The 17,616-nt window shown below is 38.5% G+C and overlaps 1 protein-coding gene across 17 annotated transcripts in view; it reads left to right on the top strand.

Moving 5' to 3' along the window:
• Nucleotides 1–17,616, top strand: part of MPDZ (multiple PDZ domain crumbs cell polarity complex component) — a 90,711-nt gene that overhangs the window by 29,598 nt on the left and 43,497 nt on the right. For 13 of the 17 annotated variants that reach the window (XM_062017273.1, XM_062017272.1, XM_062017266.1 and 10 more), the window contains exons 12-18: nt 1,271–1,360; nt 2,775–2,854; nt 3,579–3,725; nt 4,345–4,512; nt 6,576–6,761; nt 10,307–10,516; nt 14,793–14,951. In XM_062017273.1, coding sequence (XP_061873257.1) covers nt 1,271–1,360; nt 2,775–2,854; nt 3,579–3,725; nt 4,345–4,512; nt 6,576–6,761; nt 10,307–10,516; nt 14,793–14,951 — 1,040 coding nt within the window. Of the gene's footprint in view, nt 1–1,270; nt 1,361–2,774; nt 2,855–3,578; nt 3,726–4,344; nt 4,513–6,575; nt 6,762–10,306; nt 10,517–12,121; nt 12,239–14,792; nt 14,952–17,616 lie in introns of all 17 variants that reach the window. The other 4 variants (XM_062017278.1, XM_062017277.1, XM_062017282.1 and 1 more) reach the window with 3 other exon arrangements.

Genomic DNA, 17,616 nt, shown 5'->3' with positions numbered 1-17,616 from the left:
CATTTTTCTTCTCAGTTGCAAACTGGAAAAAAAGATGAACCAGATTCATTCTGGGTAGCTGTTACCAGTGCTTTTGTACATGAGGGCAGAATTTGATCTACTGTAGTCTGATTAATCTTTCAGAGACTGACATTATTTGCTATATTTTCAAAGCAAATGTTGAAAGCTCTGCACTGCATTGCACTTCTGGTGGAATTGCTTCAAGACTTTGATCCTGCAGATCTTCAAATGATCGAAAAGCAGTGAACGTTTTATTCGTGCTCAAGTGAAAGCTATATTCAAGAGCAAACAAAGAGATACTCTCCACAATGAGCAGAAGGAAGTCTCAGTTCCTTGCAGTTTTGTTTGACAGTGTCGCAAGCTCAAGATGTGAGAGGACTGGGCTGTATAACTAGAAGTTATTAATAGTCTGATAGGGCATTAACTGTATATGTGTACAGAGTTCAGAAGCCAATGACAAATATTAATTTAGCTGCTGATGAGATTAGTGAAGTTTAATCTTACAGTGTGCACATCTTGATGTACCAGATCTTGAATGTCAGGATATTTGAACAGAAAGTTTGCACAAAGCCTGGATGCACAAACAGGTTTTTTTTTTTTTTCAGCTACTTGTGTTATAATTTGATGTCAGCAGAAGTATATCACAACTCATAGACTGAGACATAATCTCCACTTCACACAAGATTTTGAAAGACCCAGTAGTATGTTATCTATGTGACATCCTCTCTTTCCCACCTTCAGCAGTTGCAGAGGAAACACTCATAAAGCCTAGAGATATTCAGGACAGCAACAGCTGGCAACATACCTAGCAGAACTCTGGTAGGAGAGACTTCCTACAAGTGACAAGTCTGTCAGGTATACAGGTCTCCAACTCGGTAGTATTTTCATTTTTCAATATCAACTTCCAGAATTCCACAAAGGAAAGAAGAGAAGGAATTAAAAAAAGGAAATACAAGAGTGCTAAAGAATGTTACATATGTTCAAGTAACTTTTATTTCAGTTATAGAAATGCAACTACTGACAGCATGCTTTTCTTTTTTTCCTTGTTTCATTGAAAAATGCAATGGAGAAGGGAAACCATTAACTGAAAAAAACATGTCTTTAAAATATGTGATTTCTTCTGGGCCCCTCATGCCAGATCCCATTTGTTTAAGTATGGATCCTCTGAAGTCTGGTGTAAGATAAAGTCAGTGCCCTGAGGCATTTCTGTGAGCCTGATGAGTATTACAACACATAAAATTGCTGAAAAATTTGCCTCTTCTTTTTCCAGGTAATGGTGAAACAAAACAGGGATCCTCATCACTAACGTGCATTCCTAGTGTGGTGAATATTGGAGAGGACATGAAACAACAGGAAAGAGGTTCTCAACTTTAGTATTTTATTCTGTGAAAATGCACTTGGGTGTGTTTACACAAAGATCAGGTGTCTTGTGTGCCTTTTGTTTGTGCTCTTAGAAAGTGAAAGTAATGGTATATATAAGCATGTAGTCTTGAGGGCTACAAGATCCCTGACTATTGTATGCATCTGAAAATAATTGTGTTTCAAAGGTGTCACAGAAGGAATCTACTTTTGCTACATTCTCAGCTGTCTTTTGAGTCTGGTTTTGTATTTCTACTCTTTCTAATCTAGTTATGTTTTAAACTTTTCCCTTCTTCATTCCCCAACATGTCTTATCTTTCCAACTATCTACAGCTTCCCAGCTGCAGTTCCAGGACTTCTACCTCTTCTGATAAACTACATTTCACAAGTTCGTGAGCTTGCATTCATTTCAAACTGTATTCTCTGAGTTTGAAATTCAGTCAGTTCTAGTGCACTGATATGCTTTTACTTTTCCCATATTCTTCGTGAAAATCCTTTGTCTTCTTATAGGTATTTTCTTTTCCTTTTTGAGATGTTAGGGTCCTGTGCTGCATTTCAAAATTCTCGTGATGACGTGTTCTCTGCATTGAGACAACACTTGATGTGTTTTCTAACATTTTCCTGGTTCCAGAGCTACAGAGGAACTAAAAACCATCATGCATATGAGTTCTGTAATATGTATCTCTTAACTCATGCTTTATGTTATCCTGGGTAGCTGAAGGATTTCTTTTTAACACCTTTCCTTCAGATACTGCAAGGTCTCTGCTTTGGGGAAGGTATTGTCATATTTGAATACCATGCAACACCTGGCTTTATCTTCAGTAATGTTTCTGAGCAGTGACTAGATTTAAAATTCTGAGGCTGTTAATGACCATAAATTCTTATTAAAAGTCAGTGCATGTTGGGAACTGTAAAATGCAGGGTCTGTTCAAAGGAATCAGTGTGCTGTATCACATATGTAAGTACTTCAACCATCCTCTTGAATGATTCCAATTAGCCCATGTTACAGTCTGTTTTAACACATAACTGGGGCATGCATGTAACTTTCTCATCTGCTTTCTGCTTGTGAAGTTCCATTAATTCACTCAACACTGAGGCAAGGTTAAACTGAGGCTAGTTTAAATATGTGTCCTTTCTCTTCAGCCATGCACACTAAGTGTTTTGACTCAACTTCCTGTCTTTTAGTTAGTTTTTCAGGGGTGAAATCTAATAGTATTTTAAATTTTTTTCCTATGGTAGACCCAAGCCTAGTGAGACAAAACATGCCAAGTTTTTAGTGATTTAGTGATATTTAGTGAGGTCTGGCGTCACGGGAAAGGTTGTGTGGTCTTGCATGGTCCATATACTTTACTAGTTATAGGAACAGACAGGACATTTCATTTTTTTGTCACAGTAATCTCAGACATAACTTTTAGATTTCCAGCTAACTACTGCAGAAGAAGCAGCTACGAAGGCAAAGTGGCAGAGGATTATGGGTTCGAATTATGAAATAGTGGTAGGTAAAGTGATTACTGTTACTAAATGTCCTTTTATCTGTCCATCTTTAAAGTTGCTAACATACAGATAGAAATATGTTTGTATTGTATTTGTTTCTTTATTTCTAAAAATCATACAGATACTCTATAATCTGTTGGGATTATTTTATTTTTATTACAGATTTGGAATATAGCCACATATTTTTTCGGTATTGATTTTTAGCAAATAATCACATGCTGTTTAGCGTACTGTGCCTTTGAGTATTGTTTCACAGATTTCTTAGTTTCAAGAGAATAAATGTGTATTAGAGAAAAAAAAAAAGATTGAGATGAACTTCAAAGTTCTCTTCATTAGTCAGAACTTGAATTTAGCGTTTGAAAAGTCCTACCCATTCTGCATACTGAGTGAGTTGTTTGATGTAACAATCTCAATAATGCAGAGGACATTTACTGTGGAGATAGGTAAAAAATGAGTTTAGGACTTAAAATTATATATCACAGCTGTAGTCTCTGCAAAAGCGTGTATTTTTCGATATATTGGTGTCTATTGAGTTCCTGCTTGTTTATGCTGAAGTGATATATGATCAAAGTTTCAGTTTTCACTTGATTATCTCCATTGAACATGACAATATTTCTGGTTTCTCGCATCTAGAATGTGCATCTCATTATGTGTAAATTGAAATGGAAAGTAATAGGTACAGCTCTAAGTATGTCAAAAGTAACCATTTTCTAATGTTGTTTTAGGTGGCTGTTGTTAATAAGTTTAGTGAAAGCAGTGGGTTAGGGATAAGCCTTGAAGCTACAGTGGGACATCATTTCATCAGATCTATCTTACCAGAAGGGCCAGTTGGACGATGCGGCAAGCTCTTTAGTGGAGACGAGCTTCTGGAAGTAAGAAAATATATACTTTGTCTTAGTCTGCATTCAGTAAGATTTTTGAACCCTGACTTACTTCACACCAGTTATGACTTTGGGAGTACAGCACATATAACTGCATCCCAACCATAACTAGAGTTGCTTGAGCAGTAACTTCACGTGTACTTACGCATATTTATGGGAATGCATATGCTTATGGTGCATTTCTCAGCTGACAACTGATTTTGCAGATACAATTCCAGGTCACTGAAAAGAATACCTGGCTGAAACATTAAAATGCCTACTCAGTGAAGGGACTAAACACATGTTACTTTTTCTAAATAATTATATTGGAATTAGAATGTGAATGTAAAGAAGAAGTGCAAGAAGTGCAGTGTCTGAGCATGTGATGTTTGTAGGGTGGTGTCATGTAATTTATGAAACTGTTCATTCAGTTCAAAACTTACCTTAGTGCTGATTCTTAGCACAGAATTTAATAGAAAGTAAGAGTTAACAGCATCTTTTATCATGGAGGTGGGTTTCTTTTTAAATGCGATGATTAGAATCTGGGGCAGGGAGTATCTTATTTTTTTAATCATTGTACTTCTAAACACTGTATGTACTTCTAAGCACCATGTATTCTCTATTTATTGAGGTGAATGAGATCTCTTTGCTCGGAGAAAACCACAAAGATGTTGTCAATATCTTGAAAGAACTGCCCATTAAAGTGACAATGGTGTGTTGCCGTCTGTTAGCTCCCCCAGTCACTCACCCAGAAGCAATGGAGAGTCTAAGTCTATCTGAAGTTCAGCTCACAGAAAAGGTACTTAAAAAAAAATAATTGTGAAAATGACAGTTTCCTCAAAAAAAACCCTCATAGTTGTTGTACAAGATCAGCAATATATTTTAATATTTAGGACTTGGAACCAGATAAATAGAAAAGGGCAAATTATGTTCATCAACTGTACTTTAGGCCGTCAAAAAATGTCAGTCCTGGTGGACTGACACAGGTCTGTCTGCCCAAGTATATCGATTCTGTTTGGCAGGTAGGCTGCAGGGGTATAACAAAGTGAACTGTATATTCTTTAGAATCTGAATATATTTAATCTGGATTTGAACCTTGCTTTCTGGATTTCTGGTGTTCAGAAGGAATCGCCGTGGATGGACTTTAATAAGGCATTTGACACTGCTTCCCACAGTGTTCTCTTAGAGAAATTGACTATTCTTGGCTTGGATGGGCAAACATTTTCCTGGATGAAAAACTGATGATTGAGTCCAAAGGGTTGTGGTCAATGGAGTTAAATCCAGTTGGTGGCTGGTCATGAGTGCCGTCTCCCAGGGGTCAGTACTGGGGCCACTCCTATTTAACATCTTTATTAATGATCTGGATGAGGGGATAGAGTGCACCATTAGTGAGTTTGCAGATGACAACAAGCTGGGTGGAAGTGCTGATCTGTTTGAGGGCAAGCTTTACAGAAAGATCTAGATAGGCTGAATGGCTGGGCCAAGACCAATGCCAGGAGTTTCAATAAGGCCAAGTCCCGGGTCCAGCACTTGGGCCACAACAACTCCCAGCAGCACCACAGGCTTGGGGAGGAGTGGCTGGAAAGCTTCCAGGCAGAGAGGGACTTGGCAATGTTGATTGACAGTGGCTGAACATGAGCCAGCAGTGTGCCCAGGTGGCCAAGAAGGTGGTTGGCATCCTGGCCTGTATCAGGAACAGTGTTGTCAGCAGGAGGAGGGAGGTGATTGTTCCCCTGTACTTGACTTTGGTGAGGCTGCTGTGTCCAGTTTTGAGAGGATCCAGAGGTGGACTACCAAGCCAGTAAAGGATTTGAAGCATGTCTCACATGAGAAATGGCTGTGGGATCCGGGACTGTTTAGCTTGGAGAAAGGAAGGCTCAGGGGAGACCTTGTTGCTGTCTACAACTACCTGAATGGAACTTGTAGCGAGGCACAGGTCGGTCTGTTCTCCCTAGTAACAAGCAATAGAACATGAGGAAAGGGCCTCAAGTTGCACCAGGGGAAGTTCAGGCTGCGTATTAGGAGGAATTTCTTTACTGAAAGTGTTGTCAGGCATTGGAACAGCCTGACCAGGAACGTGGTGGAGTCACTGTCCCTGGAAGTGTTTAAGATGTTGCTCTTAGGGAAATGGTCTAGTGGTTGATAGGGCTGGGACAAAGACTGGACTCAGTGATCTTTAAGGTCTCTTCCAGACAAAACGATTCTGTGATTCTGTTAACTGCTTGTGCATTCACTGACAGACACACTTCTGTCACTCATAAGTGCAAAGCACTGGGCAGCCTGATGTACTGAACATGGAAGCATAACCTGCAGTGTGGTATACAAAGCAATAACATTCGTATGGAAAGAGACACAGTTAGAATTAAGTTCTGGGCAAGGCACCAAATTCAGCTTACAGTTGCTAAGCTTTTCTATGAAACCCAGAGAAGTGAAGAACATGCGTGCGTGTATATGTATGTATGTGTGTGTTTTCTGTTTTTCAAATGTTCTGACTTCTGTCAGTGCTGCTGTGTTTAGATCAAGCCATATTTTTAGACATACTATTTAATAACAAGTCTTTCCTATATATTTGAATATGTGTAGTAATGAAGTTTTCTGAAGTTTTTAGTTTAAATGAAATTCCATTTTACAAGTATTTTTTCTGGTGAGTACTTTCATATCAGCACAGATATTTTGTTACCGTGTTTCATGAATTCTATGAGAGGGAATCAGATTTACTTTGCTAACTCTGTTGAGTACTTGAGCTTTCTCTGTGTTTTAGGGACACATCATTTAGCTTTTATCTTGTTCATAAACAGAATTTTGTCTACAGATTCAGAAACATTTATATTGTACTGATAAACATTCACTGTTTTTCTTCAGGCTCACATAGAACTTGGTTTCATTGGCTCCTCAGAAACAGAAGGAACAGCTTTGGAAATAGCTGATGAGAGTCAGTGTATGGAGGAGGTGCAAAGCTCGTCTTTGGCAATGTGGGAAACAGAAGTACAGCACATTGAGTTGGAGAAAGGGAGTATGGGACTTGGATTTAGCATATTGGACTACCAGGTAAATTCTGCACTCATTTATTTGAAGAGAGGACAAAATTGTTTGGATCTCACAATGTGATCTAAATAAGTATTTTAAGGGCAATGGATATCGCTACTGAAAGACATCCTACTAGTTAGATTAATGTGTTTCTCTTACCGTAATAAGACTACAGGTTCTAATGATAATGGAAGTACTAGTCCAAAAAAAAAAAAAAATCTATGCTAGGGTCTCCAGAAAGCTCATCTTCTAGTGCTCCAGAGGTGCTTAGGGCAAGATCCAATAAAAGACTTAGATGCTTAAAGCAGGATTTACTAAAATACAGAACTGCAGTTCTGAAATCCCTTGCTTAGCTACTCACTGTCTAGGATGTGACTAAATGCCCCCATTTGATTTGTGTTTGACTTCAGTTCCTGGGTATGTCAAGCTGTGATTCATGGTATGTCCTGATGAACAGCTCCTGCCTGCACTTGGTCAGGATCCCAGAACAAATGTTCCTTCTGTTCCCAGTTGTCACAAAGTATAAATTTTAATCTGATTTTAAGTAATTTTCCCCTATGATCAGCATAAACTTTTGCCCACCTGTTTGGTGGTGCTGCAGGACCCAGTCTCCTCCCAAGTCTCTGCTGGTTCTCGTCGCTAAGAGTTATATGTATATTTATATCTGCAATTCACCACCCAAGTGGAAATTAAGCCTACAGAGCAGTGCTTGGAATTAATCTATGTCATAGTGTTTTACATTTGCACACTGATAAAGATGAAGAGCAGTGTAGTTTAAATAATCTGAAGAATAAGACTGTTTTAACAAACCGTAGTCACTCTTTGATGTGTTACTTGTGATGCTCTGCAGTGAGACACCATAGCTGAGCGTGAGTATTTGGAGTCCCTATGAGCACAAAGCAAAGCATATTTTTGCTTCTACCTGTTCTGAAGCATTGACACAAATGGTGATTGCCCAATGTGGTTAGTTATTGAATTTTGTTTATGGATGGTAATACCGAAGGGTTGGGGAAATTACTTGAAATTGGGTTTTGTATTTTGGAAATGTGAGTCTGAATATACGGTACAGCTCTAGCCTGCCTATTCAAACTTACCTTTTTTTTTTTTTTTGGATAATATTTATGGATTATCCAGTGTTCTGTCTATTGACATGTGGTTAAAGCACTTCAGTTTGTCACTGAACTTTCTGCTTTCGTCTAAGACTGTAAACAATAAGTGTACAGTGGGATTTATCTTTGAAAATGTCATGGGAACAGCAAAATGCAATTAATTTTTAATGAACAGTGACTAAAGTTAAGGAAAGTTATGTTTACACTAATACATTGCTCATGTTTTATACAATAGTGGGCCTATGGGAAGGCCTACATAATTTGTTATCCCAGGGAAGACTGTCACACGCAATAGACAGGTGGGTTTTTTTTCAAAAAAAATTGTCACACTGTCATCTAAAGAGACAGTGTAAATACTTGTTGAAATAGTTAGGAAGATATCAGTGTTCAAGCTTAAGCACTGTCTCCAGCGATGCTAGTTGTATTTCCCCTTGAGAATTGTTTTATTTCTCCATGACATTCTTCTTACTGCATTACCTGCTATGAAATGTTAAGGATCATCTTGGTGTCCTGCCTTCCTTCAGTGCTTCTCTTTCACACTAGCTTTTGGCAGTCTCTAGTGTGTGTGGTTTGGGTGCTGCTTTGTGGTGTCTTGTTGATCTGACTGCTGAATAGGTCATAGAATTGTAGAATCATAGAATGGTAGGGGTTGGAAGGGACCTTTAGAGACCATCTAGTCCAACCCCCCTGCAGAAGCAGGGCCACCTAGATAAGGTCACATAGAACATGTCCAGGCAGGTATTGAAGACCTCCACAACCCCTCTGGGCAGCCTGTTCCACTGCTTCGTCACCCTCACAGTGAAATAGTTTTTTCTTATGTTTAAGTGGAACTTTTTGTGTTCCAGCTTCATCCCATTACCCCTTGTCCTATTACTAGCTACTATAGAAAAAAGGGATGTCCCAACCTCCTGACACCCATCCTTTAGATATTTATAAACGTTAATAAGATCACCCCTCGGTTTTCTCTTCTCCAGACCAAACAGCCCTAGTTCCTGCAGCCTTTCCTCGTATGAAGGATGTTCCAGTCCCCTGATCATCTTATTGGCCTTTCACTGGACTGTCTCCAGCACTTCCCTGTTCCTCTTGAGCTGAGGAGCCCAGAATTGGACACAATATTCCAGATGAGGCCTCAGCAGGACAGAGTAGAGGGGGAGAAGAACCTTCCTTGACCTGCTGGCCACACTCTTCTTGATGCATCCCAGGATGCCATTGGCCTTCTTGGCCACGAGGGCACATTGCTGGCTCATGGTTAACTTATTATCAATTGGGACTCCCAGGTCTCTCTCTTCAGAGCTGCTCTTCAGCAGTTCAACCCCCAGCCTGTCCTGGTGCATGGGGTTGTTCCTTCCCAGGTGCAGGGCTCTGCACTTGTCCTTGTTGAACCTCATGAGGTTCCTCTCTGCCCAACTCTCAAGCTGGTCGAGATCCCGCTGAATGGCAGCACAGCCTTCGGGGGAATCAGCCAGTCCTCCCAGTTTGGTGTCATCAGCCCTGGTTGTTGATGAAGACATTAAACAAGACTGTCCCCAGAATCGATCCCTGTGGAACTCCACTGGCCACAGGCCTCCAACTCGATTCTGTGCCATTGATCACTACCCTCTGGGCTCTGTCATTGAGCCAGCTCTCGATCCACCTCACTGTCCACTCATCCAAGCCACACTCCTTGAGCTTTCTGATGAGGATGTTATGGGAGACAGTGTCAAAAGCCTTGGTGAAGTCAAGGTAGATTACATCCACTGCTCTCCCCTCATCTAGCCAGCTGGTTATGCCTCATAGAAGGATATCAGGATAGTCAAACAGGACTTCCCCTTGGTGAAGCCATGTTGACTCCCCCTGATAACCATCATATACTTCATATGTTCAGTGATAACATTCAGGATGAGTTGTTCCATCACTTTTCCAGGTATGTTCCTGACTCCAATAAAATTTTTATTTAGGCATGCACAAGGACTTGCCTCTTAAAAAGTCCTTTCTCTTTTGAGCCAAGATCTGCTGCCATGATGTTTGAAAGAGTCATTGAAAATAACACCTATGTTCCACCAGAGTACACTTGTTGATTTTGACCCTGTCTGTGCAGCCCAGTTGTATTCCCAAACCACTGTAAGAGAATGAAGCCTGCACTGTTACCATTGCAGTAGGAAGTATTTGAAGGAAAAAGTATTTAGGCTATACTCATTACAGTGTAAGTGTCACTCTGCAATTTAGCAGTATTTTTTGCAGAAGATTATACGATGGGACATCGCATAGGAAGGAGTAGTAATTTTCAACATTTAAGAATTCAAAATAGGTAGAAGTGTCAACATATGGGCAGGAGGCTGTGTAATCCTACAGAGTTAATTAAGAGCAGAGCTCCAGCATTTTAAGCTGGGTTATTAAAAGCTTATGTATAAAAACTAACCTCTTCAAACATAAGAGAATAAATAAAATGAAACATTTTTCTTCCTTTTGTTTAATTAGGATCCTGTTGATCCAGCAAACACTGTAATTGTGATTCGCTCATTAGTTCCTGGAGGTGTGGCTGAGCAAGATGGCAGACTTCTTCCTGGAGATCGGCTTATGTTTGTCAATGATATCAACTTGGAAAATGGCAGCCTGGAGGAAGCAGTACAAGCACTGAAAGGAGCTCCAATAGGAGCAGTTAAAATAGGAGTTGCCAAACCACTGCCTGTAAGGATTTGGGAATTTGATGGGTACTTTTTGTGTCATTTAAGCTGCTACTTGATGATTCTAAATTTTGCGTACATTTCATATGCTTCGGAATACAGATGAGTGTCTCAAATCAACCAGAAACTGTCTTTAACAGTGTCTGCTTGCATATAGAATTGGCCCGTGTGATGTATGACTGGTGTAGTGATTGCAGGACCTAACATACTTGTGTTGCAGCTGAGAAGAGTAAGAAGCATCTTGCAGCCAACACAGTCTTATAGAGCTGCAAGTTACCAGGCTTAATTTTGTACAATTTACAAGATTCTCTGCATATGTGAAGTTGTGACATAAAGTTAGTTTTATGTGGTTTGACTGGAATTTGCCAATTCATTTTCCTTGCAAGGTATAGTACATATGCAGTCTTTGTATTTAGACTACACACTTTATGTTTAAACGATACTGGGTAGTCCTCAGTTCATGTACCTCAAACTGTCTGTTTTAATATGGCCATAAATAATTTCAGGTTTGATTTTACAGGACAGCCTGTAAAAATTAGAAGAATGAAGTTGAAGGAGACCTAGAGTTATCAAGATTGTGTACCAGTAGGGATGCTAGCAGACTTCATACTTGATACCTATTCTAATTGGTAGAATAGCATCAGTTCATGTATACCTGTCACAATATTTGTAAGCCCAAGTGCAATATTTGGGGTTTGGTTTTGCTTTTCCTGCAATCATAATCTTGTAACCCTAGTGGATGCAAGTATTAAATTTTTGTTCTTAGTAGATCTTTGTGGAGAAGGTGAGAGGGAATGGCTGATGTTTAAATTACTTGAAACTTTGCTTTTCATAGTAAGAGGATTTCACTTGCTTTGTTAATTTTTTTTTTTGTAGTGGAGACTGTGTTAGACAGCAAAGTGTCATGCAAATCGACATTTTCATACTTAGAAAGATATCACTCTGAAAGATAAAATGCGTAGGAGTTTTATTTCTGTTCCCAGCTGTTTGTAACCATTCAGCATTTGCACTTTATTTCAGTTATGTATATATTACTTAAACATTGTGAATAATCATTAGCTTCTTTACAGTACTGGAAAAATGCAGCTGGCATCAATTATGTTGGCAAAAGCTACTGGTTTATAGTCAGAATTATGTTTTGTGCTCTTGAGGCTGCTTCAGCCGGCAAATACAATCTTAAAACAGACGGTGGATGCAGTCTTCCTGCCTACTACAAGATTACTCTGTAGCTAGCAAGGTTGTAAATACCTCTGCTGTTGGGCTCCTTTTCTCGTGATAGCTCTGATGGCAGTTTTAGTGTATGTTTAATAAGAGCAGAAACTGAAAATGAATTTAGACTAAGCTGTGGCCTGTGTGGTATAGCTGAATAGATGTTTTTCTGTGCTTGGGGATGTAAAGCCAGATGTGAAGCAGAACCAATTTAGTGAAAAAACAAATTTTATGAAAAAACAAATTGTCTCTTTACATACCCTACACTTTGACTGTGATTGAAATGAACTCTTTGCTGGCTTTGGAATTCATTTGCCTCTCTAAACCTCCACACATAATGCACTCTGCACACCCTGTGTCCTGGCCACTCATCCAACTCAGAGCTTCATTCTTTCTGCAGCTTTCACCAGAGGAGGGCTATGTCTCTGCTAAGGAAGATTGCTTTTTCTACACTGCCCAGTCACTTGAGGAGGAGGGGCCAGCTGATGCAGCCCTCTTCCATGCTGAGCTGGCTCTGGTTAGTGGCCCAACTTACCAAAGATTTCTAAAGTCTTTGCATTTTGTAATGAAAGGGGTTGCTTTGTCACTGTTGTGTGTATTTTTTAGTGTTTTCTGTCACCACATTACTCATCCACCATAGCTGGGATGGATCCCCACATGCTAGAAGCCAGCATCTGGAGTTGTTGTTTGTTTGCATGAGCTGTGAATCTGGCCTATAATATGTTGGTTGCTGGAAAAAATGAAAGTATTTTGCTGAGACTTTGAAAAGTGCATGGCTACCCACTCCTTGCATGCAGTGAATGTCCCTTGGAAAATCTCATGTGTGTTGAGAAATGTTCATTTGCTTATTTTGTAAATAAATCTTTTCACCTGTATGTCATAAAACATCACTTCTCTACCTTGAAAAGTTCTCAGACCTCTCTTTTTGCATGTAAACTAGGCTTACAAGGAATGCTGTCTGTTTTCAAAAGCTGCCAAGGCTTCCTTTTAATAGTGTTGTTTAAACTTCAGCATCAATCAGTGTTTATGAGATTTGCAAGGCTAAAAGGTGTTAACTTGTACAATGTGGCTGAGCTGAGCATTCAGTGCCTTATGTCACCCAGAAGTTATAAATAAAAACTCAGATAAAAAAGACAAAGGAAATAGGATTCCACATCAAAAAAAAACCTGAACAAAACAATAAAAAACTTGCAAAAGCCCACCCAAAACAGAATATAAGATAGTCTCAGTGTGTCTTCTGATGGTTGTTTGTACTGATCTCGGGTCTGATATTGAAGTTATTTGGCCCTCATTTTCTGGGGACATCGATAGGGAAGCAATTTCTGCTAAAACCCCCTGAATGATTAGTTCCAAGATGTTTATTATTTTTCCACATTTGCAAATGACAAACTGTATTTAATAACTTAATTTTTTTAAATTGCTGCCTGTTTTTTCTTCTGCAGCTTGTTACCTTGGTACGGTAGTTATATAAAAGTACTTGCCTTATTCTGTTTATTGAAAAGTATGAAAAAGCCAGGTTATGTATTGTAAATATCCTTTAATGAAAGACCTGTTGACAATTTCAGATTAAAATGCAAGTGGTTTAGAAATTTGCCTTCTATTTGTGGTTCATATTAAAAATTTTAAATTGTGAAATAATAATGAAAATACATATCAGATAATACTACAGTTAAATTGTCAACTGTCTAATTACACGGACGAAACATGAAACGGAATGTGCAGTCACTCCTGTTTGCAGGATGCACTCACGGGGTACTATTTTTCATACATAAATCTGCTCTCAGATCCTACAGTCTGTCCCTGTTATTCACAGCCCTTGTTTTTTTCAGGATGTAGCTTCAATAACACTAGTGTGTGTTTTCCAGAAGATGGGCTGAGAGTCAGTTATACTGAGGGCACAGTTTAAATTAACTATTAAGTCTTGAGGGTTGAGACAATGAAAAAATGGATCATCTGTGCTCCAGAAAGGAATCAATATGTTGAATCACTTGTAGATTGTTGCTATTGCTGTTGTGAAGCTGACATAATGAATTAATAGTGCAATTAGCCACAGAGGGTGAAAAACAGCACTTAAGGTCCCGTCTTTGCGGATGGGTGCGCTTGGCCACTTCATGTAAGTTTACAGTATGGTTATGGCTCTGAACTCAGTGATAATTTTTGTTAGCATACACTACTTTCTTGAGCTCTGCCAGGAGCGATGAAATGATAATCAAATTTTAGTATGTGACTCAACATAAATTCTTTCAAGACTTAATTTTAGTCTAGCATTTGAATGTATATAAGTCTTGAAAAAAAAATCAAAGGAATTTTTAAAAAGGAAAAAAAATACTGCCCATATCAATTTCTGGAACTCTTTTAAAAGCTTTATTTCTCATTTAGGACAGAAGAATTGTGCATATTAGTCTTGTCAAACTTAAAATATTTTGGAAATCATGAAAAAGCATGTAATAATTTTTTTTCTTATAAACATATTGGAAAGCATTACAGTTTCCAGCAGATTGGTTTTTATTATTTTTGAACCTGCTTTAAGCAGGGAGATTGGACTATTTCTATAGATGACTTCCAACCCTGACCATTCTGTGATTCTGTGATTTATTTTAGTCCAACCTAGTCAGGTTCCCTAAAGGGAACACTGCTGACAGGTGACACTAAAGGAAGCTTATTACTTTTTCAGTACTAATTCTTGTAAGAGTAAATTTAAAAGGGGAAAAAAGAAAAAAGCCCAAGCCCTAAAGAAATAAGAATATTAATGTTAGGTAATACAGCAGAATTCTCCCAGCACCTCATATTTCTGTTGATGGGCATGAGTCTCCCTGTGCCCTCCAGCTTATTCCAATGGAGTCTCTACTGCAGATATTCTTTTCAACCTCTGAAGATGTAGTGACCTCAAGTGTAACTAGAAGCAGATTTTTTTTTTCTACTGTGATGTGCAAATAAAACTTCAATTTAAAACATGGAGGGAAATAAGGAAGGTGTCAGTCAGTACATAGCAGCTGAGGTGCATGTGTTTGGGGCTTATGTGATGTGAAGGTAACAGACAGGCTGGCTGATTGAATTGCTTTTGTTGTTAGGTGGACTCCGGCGAGGCAGATCTAGCAGATGAGTCCACCTTTGAGTCACACTATTCTCTAGAGAATGACGTCTTCCAGGCTTCAATGATAGCTCTGCATGGCAGTGCCTGTAGCGGTGATCTGAACTACAGCTTCTCTCTTCCACTGTCAACTGCCAAGGTAAAAAGGAGGATGGTTTTATTAATGGCAAACTTTGGTTTTTAAGTGTGCAAAGGCTGTATTATTCAGTTTAAATGCTTATGTCATCCTGGTTCAAACTGCACTGTTAGTTACCAAGTTAAAGTGCAGTTTTTGTTTTGGGCAGTGCCTTTGAGTGTCTTTGAGACATCTCTGTTGAAGAGAGAGACAGCTGGAAGGTTGAATGCTTCGATTTGTCTTTTGTGTAGCAAGATACAGTACAGTGAGATGTTTGCGGTGTTAAAGCTGTGTGAGCAATCCAGTACAAAAAACCCAGTTGTTGCTTCAGAGTGTAGTAAAGAGTAACACAAAGTAACTGTGATTCTACAATGTTTTAGGTGTGAAAAGCAAGACTAAGTTTTCATCCTAAGCCTTGCTTTTATGCTTCATAGTATGTTTGCAAATTCACTTACTCAGTTCTTGAATGAAATGCTTATAATGATATGGTAATTAAATCTGTATATGTAAAAACCTCTGATTACTAATAATTTCTATTTAAAGTCAGTAAAGTCGGTAAATTAAGCTAAGTTCTCTAATAGTAGTACTAAGATCAGTATCTTTTTTCTTACTGGTCACATACCCATAATAACTTGAGTGTTTGTCTCAGAATTGGTGTTTTGTTTCTCTCCATAGATTTTCATGCTCTGTTCTCATTTTTCTCACCAATCCAGAGTCTTCCCAGTCATTCTCCTAGTGGTCATTCTTGAAAGGAACACTGTAGGGATTTCTTCCAGGGTCTGCAGTCTGTGGTCTTGAATACAGTAGCTGCTGCCTTTTCCGCCACACCTGAGCTGCACTAACTCTATTTATCCGTTATTTGTTCAGTTCTTATCAGGCACTAGTTTGAAAGCTAAATTCATCTTCTAATGGTTTCTCCTAATCCACAGAAGAGCACATCTCTGTTGTGCCAGTGGAACAGATTGCGTTGTTTAACTCTGCAATTGTTACTTAAATGGATTAGACATGTTGCCTGCTGAGCAGCATTTTATTGGATAGAGACTGGATTTATGCTGTATATCACATTGAGGCTCTAGAAAGTCTTTTAAGTTATTTTCAGCGTTGACTTAAAGATGGCTTTGGTTTATGTGTTTTTTTAAAGATTGTGGTCCTGACTTTTCAATATTCTTCTCCGTGTGTGCAAGTATGAAGTGAGCATTAAGTTCTCATCAAGTCACATTTTGTACTCTGCAGTTAGGAGTGACTTCACAAAGTAAACATAATGAGAAAACCTATTCATAAAAGAAGGCTTTTGAAGCAAGTGATATGCAGTAAAAGTGAAAAAAAAAAAAAAGCTATTCAAGGCCATGAAGAATTAGAGGTATTTCAACTATTTATGACTGCGGGGCAGCTGACAGGTTCTGAATGCATTTGGTGCCATTATAAAAGAGGTGATTAAAAAATATTTAAACTCAAAGTAATGCAAAGGATTTAATGAGGCCACATGTAGCTGTAGTTACAAATTCCTGAAGTTTTGTTTGTTTTCAAAAATTAAAGCTTTTTTTTTTCTTGAAGTGAAACAAAAATAAAAATGGCCATATGCCTCTTCCCTAAGATGTATGTATATGGCACGTGGAATAAATGTTGAATATGATCTGGATTTTATTTTCACTGTTTTGAAAATGCTACTAAACCGGCTTAAAAGTAGATGTCCCAGATGTCTTTGGAACCTTATGAAATAATTGTAATAGATTATAGTCACGGTGTTCTGTTTTGCAAAAGGTAGGAGGTTATTTCATTAATTACATCATGTGGACTAGTGGTACTTGGGCTTTGCTCCATTATCTTCTCATATGTTACGTAAACCACTTATTTACAGGTAAATCTTTTTTGGGGATTGTCTGGGGACAGAGCAAGCCTGTATACACTTTGTGAAAGATGAGAAAAAGTAGTTCTATGGTCCTTGATACAGCATGTTGCAAAATATCAGAGAGTCCTGGGAAACACATTTTCCCCCCATTTTGGAAAGGGAATAGAAGAATTAATAAGTCCAGTGGATAACAACTAAGACAGGGAGAGGTAGACATTCTTGTTACTGCATTTAGTACATTTCAGAGGAAAATCCCTAACACCGATACAGAGCCTCTAAGTCCAACTTGTAGGTCCTTGATATATCTTTCTGATATCTCATGATCTATATGTTTTTAAAGTTTTTCAGAGGGCTCAGCTAGACAAGATTTTTAGCTTGACTAATTTTTTTTTTCAGAAGACTGTGATTATTGAAATGCTTTAAAACCTTTGAATGCAGACCTTCAATTTCTTGAAAAAACAAATTTTATTTAGAGAACTTAATCCTAGTACTGCAGCCATAATTGATACACTTTCAGTAAGTTTCTGTAACTGCATCCTTGTATTGCATTGTCACACTTCAAAAGCTCCATGTTCATTTTTTGCTGAGATTTGATTGAGGTTCTACTTTTCCCTCTTTGTCTTGAAGGGACATCTAAATAAGTTTCTGCTCAATTAAAAGGATGATTAAATTGCATGCTTATTGTCTGAACTGATTGAAGTTGCTCTTTGCTTGCTAAGTGTTTTGAAAGTAAAGACTTTGGTCTTGCAAAGTTCTTCGACAACTGGGTGCTTTAATTTTCATAACTTGGGAGTTATGTCTGATGGACATTAGATGTCTAAGTGGACATTGCTTATTGAA

Source organism: Colius striatus, chromosome Z, assembly GCF_028858725.1.
Source record: "Colius striatus isolate bColStr4 chromosome Z, bColStr4.1.hap1, whole genome shotgun sequence".
Lineage (NCBI taxonomy): Eukaryota > Metazoa > Chordata > Aves > Coliiformes > Coliidae > Colius > Colius striatus.
The sequence above is the reverse complement of the archived record's forward strand: the minus strand, read 5'-3'. Positions and strand labels throughout refer to the sequence as shown.